This window comes from Emiliania huxleyi, assembly GCF_000372725.1.
Source record: "Emiliania huxleyi CCMP1516 unplaced genomic scaffold EMIHUscaffold_32, whole genome shotgun sequence".
Taxonomy (NCBI): domain Eukaryota; phylum Haptophyta; order Isochrysidales; family Noelaerhabdaceae; genus Emiliania; species Emiliania huxleyi.
The window spans coordinates 804,327-811,215 of NW_005199601.1; the positions used below are offsets into that span (position 1 = coordinate 804,327).

The 6,889-nt window shown below is 67.0% G+C and overlaps 3 protein-coding genes across 3 annotated transcripts in view; 1 reads left to right on the forward strand and 2 right to left on the reverse strand.

Moving 5' to 3' along the window:
• EMIHUDRAFT_450831 (hypothetical protein) overlaps positions 1-1,948 on the reverse strand; it is a gene marked incomplete at its 3' end in the record, with an annotated part of 2,513 nt that extends 565 nt beyond the window's left edge. The window contains exons 1-2 of the mRNA XM_005774145.1: positions 1,480-1,948; positions 1,050-1,409 (exon numbers count right to left, since the gene is read on the reverse strand). Coding sequence (XP_005774202.1) covers positions 1,050-1,409; positions 1,480-1,820 — 701 coding nt within the window. The 5' untranslated portion in view covers positions 1,821-1,948. The remainder of the gene's footprint in view (positions 1-1,049; positions 1,410-1,479) is intronic.
• A 1,125-nt stretch (positions 1,949-3,073) lies between these two features.
• EMIHUDRAFT_101602 (hypothetical protein) lies at positions 3,074-4,701 on the forward strand (the record flags this gene model as incomplete). The annotated part of the gene is made up of 3 exons (XM_005774146.1): positions 3,074-3,891; positions 4,051-4,132; positions 4,450-4,701. 3 exons carry the CDS (start codon positions 3,074-3,076, stop codon positions 4,699-4,701), a joined length of 1,152 nt encoding a protein of 383 aa, XP_005774203.1.
• Positions 4,702-5,715: 1,014 nt separating this feature from the next.
• EMIHUDRAFT_207853 (hypothetical protein) lies at positions 5,716-6,658 on the reverse strand (the record flags this gene model as incomplete). The annotated part of the gene is made up of 3 exons (XM_005774147.1): positions 5,716-6,184; positions 6,395-6,485; positions 6,652-6,658. The coding sequence occupies 3 exons, from the start codon at positions 6,656-6,658 to the stop codon at positions 5,716-5,718; spliced, it is 567 nt and encodes a 188-aa protein (XP_005774204.1).
• Positions 6,659-6,889: the final 231 nt, after the last annotated feature.

The window sequence follows — 6,889 nt, forward strand, 5'->3', positions numbered from 1 at the left end:
AAGAGGGAGGGAGGGAGGGAGGGAGAGGAAGAGGGAGAGGGAGAGGAAGAGAGAGAGAGTGAGTGAGTGGGAGAGAGAGAGAGAGAGGAGTGTGAGTGTGTGTGTGTGAGTGTGTGTGTGTGTGTGTGTGTGTGTGTGTGTGTGTGCGTGCGTGCGTGCGTGTGTGTGAGAGAGAGAGAGAGAGAGAGAGAGAGAGAAAGAGAGGGAGAGGGAGAAACGCCTCGCCAGCGCGCCCGCCGGAAAGCCCGAGGGGCCGCCGCCGCGGTCGGCGCACGCAATGCGGGCGAGCACCGCCCGCCGCACGCCTTGGTCCGACCGAGGCAGCCCCAGCTCCGCCGCCGCCGCCGCCGTCACCGATGCGAGCGTGGGCGGCGGCTGTGAACAGCGTCTCTTCACACCTGCAGAGCCGGCGGGGCCGCCCGCGCGCAGACAGCCGCCGCCGGCGCCCGGACAGCGAGCGTCCAGCCCGCTCGCAACGCCTTCGGTGCCCGGCGCCGCGGCCGCCGCGGCGGCTGCCCGCGCGAGCAGCGCGGCGTTGTTGTACTCTGCGAGTCGCTCGGCGCCCTTTCGGGCCGTCGCGCCCGAGACAGCGATGAGCCAAGTCAGGGAGGGCGGCGAGGGGAGGGTGGCCTGGGAGGGCATGCGAGATGGCGTCGTGAGGTGGGCGCCTGCTTATGGGCGCCTGCTTACACCAGTGACCACGCCGCCCTGCGATCGGACCGATGCTACGAGTCTGTGCGGGGATGCGGGGCCGGTGGGCAGGCGGCAAGGCGACACTTTCCTAGACACTTCCTAGACACTTCCTAGACACTGCCGTGCCGGCGGGCAGGCGGCAAGGCGACTCGAGTTTGGTGAGGCCGTGCCGTCCGTCGACGGCGGCCAAGAACGGAGAGAGGCGGGGTGGTACTATCGGCTGGCCACCAACGACGCGTGGGTCGGGGGTGGAGGAGGGGAGGGAGGAGGGGAGGGAGGAGCCGTCCACGAAGCAGTAAACAGGGAATGACCCGGCGTCGCTCGGCGGGGGGTGCGGGGGGGGTGAGGCGTGGGACTTGTGAAGAGGGAGGGGCGCCTCGAGCGCGGTCGGGCAGAAGGCGTAGACGCGGAGCTCGGCGCGCCGGGAGAGGAGGATCGCGGTGTGGTCCTCCGAGCCGCCGAACGTGCCGACCCCCGCGTCGCCCGGAAGCTCGTGGCCACAGTCCTGCCCATTCTCGACGCAGCCGAGGTAGTGGCAGAGCGCTTCGGCCGTCGGCAGCCGGGCGCGCAGCTGGGCGGAGAGGCGGTTCCGCGCGCTCAGGCAGAGGAAGGTGGCGATGACAACTGCCGACGAGGACGACATTCCCGACGCCTCGGGCAGGTCGCAGCTCAGCGCCAGATCGACCCCGCCGCGAATGCCAAAGTTGCGCGCAAGCCTAGACACTGCCTAGACACTTCATGGACACTTCCTAGACACTGCCGCGAATGCCAAAGTTGCGCGCGAGCCGGCGGGCGGTCACCGCCGGGTACACGGCCCAGCCGGCAGGCGACGCGGCCTCGGGCGCCGCCGCGAGCGCCACCTCGGCCACGTCGGCCTCGCCGGTGAGCTCGAACGAGGCGAAGACGCGAAGGACGGCGTCGTCGCGGTCGGCGGCGACGACAGAGAAGCCGCGGTTGACGGCACAGAGCAGGCTCCGGCCGCCCGCGTAGTCGGTGTGCTTGCCGAGCACCTCGATGCGGCCGGGCACCCAGAAGGCGGTCGCGCGAGTCTCGGGCGCCACGCCGGCGGCAAGCAGTCGCGCCGCCGCCGCCGCAAAGCTGGACGAGCGCGAGGCGTCGAGGCCCATCGCCGCTAGCCGCTCACCCAGTGCACCCCCGTCGGCATCGGCGATCAGCGCGGCCACGCTCGTGCTGCCGGGCGCAGACACGGACGCGGGGAGCGGGGACGTTGGGCTTTCACGCGCATCGCCGCACATCATCTTTGTATCCTCGGCAGCTTTCGGTTGCTCTCTCTCTCTCTGCTTGTTTCGGGCGCCGGCCCTGCCACCAGGAGCCTTCGCCAGGTCGTGTGAAGAGCACTGATGCCGCAGTGAGTGAGTGGTCCCGGGCCCTGCGGGGAACTAAGTCGGCGCAAGTTAGTCTGTGAGCTGGACGAGGGCTAGTGGTGCGCCGTGGCGGATCAAGTGGTGAAGTGCTCCCCCGGGAGTCGTGGTCGGAGGCCGGGACACTACGCGCACTAACTTAGTGTGCGGAAGTGAGTGCCTCCGGCCGGCCGCGAGGGGAGTGGTCCGGCGGGCCGCTCGTAGTGCCCTTCGCCGGCGGACGGAGGCGGGCTCGGCTACTACGCGCACTACCGCACTAACTTATTGTGCGGAAGTGAGTGTCTCCGGCCGGCCGGGGGGGAGTGGTCCAGCGGGCCGCTCGCAGTGCCCTTCGCCGGCGGACGGAGAGGTGGGCTCAGCTACCACGCGCACTAAGTTGGTGCGCGTAGGGTAGTGAGTGGGCCGCCGGCGAGCGGGCTAGTGGGTGAGTGCCTCCTGCCACCCCGCGCACTAAGATAGTGCGCGTAGTGAGTGGGCCGCCGGCGAGCGGGCTAGTGGGTGCCTCCTGCCACCCCGCGCACTAAGATAGTGCGCGTAGTGGGTGGGCCGCCTTCTAGTGGTCGGCGAGGCCGTGGCCAGTGCCCCGGCCCTGCGGCGCCGCCTAGTGAGTGAGTGCTCGCCGACCCTCCCCACACTAAGTCGGCATCGGTGCTGTGTTTTTTAGTTGGCGAAGGCTCCTGCTGCCACTCCCAGCTGCTCGGTGTGAACAGAGTTCTAGCTAAACCCTCGAGAGTTCACGCGGAGTCGGCTGGGGGTAGAAAAGCTTCTTTTGAGCTTCGATGACTGGCTCCCGCGCGGCCACCCCGGCCGGGAGAGGGGAGTCTAGGCAGGGCGGCGCGCGAGTGCCTTGCGTGCGAATGCCATCATGCTCGGGCGGGGCAAGAGAGGTCGGGTCAGACAAGGAACGCTGAGCGGCTCTTGCTTCCGAGAGAAAATAGAAGAAAATTCTCCTCCACCTTTGTGTGGCGCCGCCAGCGCTACCGGCCGGCTGCACTTTGATGTTTGCATTCGCCTGGCTCGTCGCGCCCTGCTACACGGCGCTCCTGCGTGGTGCTCCCAATGGCCGGCGCGGCTGTGGCCTACCTCCCTGCATGCAGTCTCATGAGCCGGTGCACGATGCGATGTTCCGGCCGGCAAAGGTGGCGCCCGCGGGCATCCAGCACATGGCGGACAAGATCTGCCTCGTCAGCACCGACGCGGCCGACGCGGCGCCGTACTTGGGCATTTACCGAAAGGGCGTGTTTGGGCACAGCGGGAAAAACAAGTACCAGAGGCACGGGTATTACGAGCAGGTGGGCGACCCGAACAAGATCGTCTGGTGGGACGGAGAGGGCGGCGTGTGGACCGTCGGGTGGCGCACGGTCGGCGGGCGGCACTATGCGGTCGGCACCTTGTGCGTCGAGGACGCGTCTGCAGAGGGAGAGGAGGAGGCGTGGGAGGGAGAAGGCCGGGTCTTCCTGCTGGGCCCGACGCGTCGTGAAGGGGAGCGGCCGTGGAAGGCGACACCGACAAGAGCAAGGCGAGAGCGCAGCGGCAGCCCGGACGGGTATGGGGGCGGGCGCAAGGCGCTCGGCCCGCACGAACTCGTCAGCAGCGGGACGAGCGCCAACTCGGTCGCCCCGTGGGGGGCACAGGATCGGCACCCCAGCGGCAGAGCAGCGGCAGCAGCGGAGGCGGAGGCAGCAGCGGAGGGAGAGGCGGAGGCAGAGGCAGCAGCGGGCGCGGAGGCGGAGGCGGCGGCGGAGGCAACAGCGGGGGCGGCGGAGGAGGCGGAGGCAGCCGTGTCCGACTCGCGTCGCAGCCGAGATCGCCCGAGGTCACCCGAGATTGTCCGAGATGGTGCGGCCGACCCCGGCTCACGGCGCGGGCGCGCGCGGGCGAGCTCGCCGCTCTGGCCTGGCGTGCAAGGCGGGAGATTCCCCGAAGATCACACGAGGTCGAGAGTTTAGGCTCGCTCCGCTTCCCCGGCGCGCAGGGTGCGGCTGCAGCAGATCGAGGAGCGCGCGGCGAGGGCGACTGCCGCCGCGGCGGCGGCGCGCAGCGGCGGCGGCGGCGAGGTGCTGGAGAGGCGTGTGCAGGAGATTTTGGCACCGGTGCTCGCTGACTGGGCAAACGACAAGATCGACACCGCCGAGCTTGAGCGGCGAAAGGCGGCAAATATAGCGGAGATGTAGTGGAAATGTAGCGGAGATGCAGTGGAGATGCAGCGGAGATTTAGCGGAGATCCGAGCTTGAGCGGCGCCATAGACACTTCCTGGACACTCCCTCGGCTCCTGCCTTTCAGAGGTGGAGTCGCGAGGGTCGCCCCGCCCTTGCCCCACCACCTCGTGTGTGTGGAGAAGTGAACCTGACCTGGCCTTACTTGCCCCGCCAGGCGGCTGCGCCGGAGGAGGCGGCCGCGGAAGCTCTCGGCAGGTGCGACGCGCTCGAGTCTGCGCTCAAGTCGACGCTGCGCGTGTACGAGGCGGCGGTGCGGCGGAGCGAGGAGGCGGCGGAGGCGGCGGAGGCGGCGCGAGAGGCGTTCGGCGTGGCGGCGGCGGAGGAGGAGGCGGCGGAGGCGGCGGTGTGCGAGGCGTTGGCGGGGCTGGAGCCGCAGGGGGGTGAGCCGCCGCGAGGGACGGAGTGACTAGTCCTCCGACACATGCGGTCGCTTGGCTCTCTGGCGTGCGCAAGCTCCGTGCGAGCGTGCCTCGGAGGGGCAACTTCAGTCAACACGTGGAAGTTGCCTGAGTGTGCTTGCCTTTTCGAAGTGCCACGTGTAAAATATATGTGAGGGGGTTGCTGCTTCTGCGTACGTCGTGTGTCAGTGTGTCAGTTTGAGCTTTGACAGTGATTGCCCCTAGTCCTTTGTGAGACCGCTGCACTTGTTTGAGCAATATAGGTTAATATACGGGGTGTGGACCGTGAGTTGACCAGGGGTTGTGCGCCGGGCCCTCCTGCTCGGCTCCAGCCAGTAGACAAGTCTTGTCACTAACAGAGTAGAAGGATCTGACCTCGGGGCCGATGTGACCAAGCGCTGGTAGCGTGGTTTTACCTCACACCCATGGTCTCACAGTGTGCCGGCAGTCGCCGAGCAGTGTCGCTCACACAAGCCGCAGCACAAGTGACTGAGGGCCAGTGAGGGCGAGCCCATCGCTGTCACAGCTGTGGTAGCCGCACAGTAGGCTGTGTCAACTGTGCAGAGCGTGCGAGCAGCCGAGGAGCTGCTCTCCAGGCTTCTGACGCAAAGAGCTGCATGCCATCGAAGGCGCTGTCGAGGTTCGCCGAGCCCGGCGCAGGTTGGAGGACACCGTCACCGACGAGCGCGTTGGACTTTTCACTCCGGACAAAGACGGGTACACGCACACGAGCCGCGGTCGTCTACCCGTCATAGCGGCGAGGCGCGGGACCGTCTGTGGCGAAGTGGGTCGCGTCCTCCGATTTCCTCAACTCACGGTCCGCTGGTCCGCTCCCTCTACTCGAGTATTTCCGCCTTTCCTTCGGTGCTTACTTTAGGTTTTTTGTACATTTTTCCCGAAATTCACAATCGTTGGTACATGCCATGTGGTAAAGCCGGCTCGTTTTTTATTAAATGAACTCGGGGGCACAGGACGCGGTACAAACGGGGTACACCAAAAGGCACAGGCTGCCTGCACGGCGTTCACTCGAACGCCATGCACATGGCGCGGAGCAGCATCGGGTTGGTGTCGAACCCGAGCGGGTCCTCCTCCCAGTCCCGGTGCCCACCCTCCGCGTCATCCTGCTCATCGTGCGCGTCGAGCACCCTGCCGAGGCACAGGACCGTCCCCTTGGGAACGCCTGCCCCTCGCGCGCGTGGGAACTCTCCCTGCACCGCCATCACGAACTTCTCGCGCGCCCACTTGCCGCCACGGCGGCAGTGCTGGGGCGCGCGCTCGCGCAGCTCCTCGTAGAGCTCCTCGGCCCTCGCCACCTCCGCCGCCCAGCCCTCCGCTGACGCCTGAGCCGCCTTCTTCTCCCTGAGCGTCTTGAACACCGGCGGCGGCGCCGGCGATGGCGCCACCTCCGGCTCGCCCGCCGCCTCTGCAGCGCGCCGCCCCTTCCTCGCCTTCTCCTTGAGCCGCTTCCGTTGTGCGAGTATATGGACCACACTGCCGAGGTGTGAATAACCGGCCCGCTCCCGAGGTCTCGGAGAAACTTAGCCCAACCGTATATGTGGGACACGATGTCTCAAAAAATATGACGGGTTTTTACTCCTACCGGCTCCTGACGCTATCCCTGGCAGCTCTAATGACCAGGATCAGTAGTGCTATGATAGAGGGTGCCCATACTAGCGCAGGAGCTGCCACACTCGCCCGGACCGTCCCCCTCTGGGGCCGGTTCCGCAGCCCGCGAGAGCCGCCGACAGCGGGGCCGTGCCGCGGGTGCCCGTACTGCCGAGTGCCACAAACACTGCGCCGTCCCGCCACCACCTACAGGCTGTCTTGTGTGATGGTTGGGATGTCCAAACGCCACCATCTTGGCTCTTGCGACCTCAAACCCGCGAGCTGTATGGGTGGTCCTGAAAGGACAAGCGGACGTGCTTTTCATCAAGTGCCCCAAGCAGTGAGTGTGGAACTTCCCATCCCTCCCTTGGGTTGTCTGTTTTCTTTCTATTTTGGAACTTTACACTCGGCGCTCTGCGTTCCGGCTCCTTCCCAGAGGGGGCAAATTTTCAGAAGCAGGACTCAGCCCGGCGCGACAAAATTCGGACGCGTAAGGCACCAGGGGAGCGAATTAGGGAAAGGCCGAAGGCGAGGCTTCAGAGCCGTGCACGCCCACGCGACGCTTGCCCGCATCACACACGGCCAGGTCGG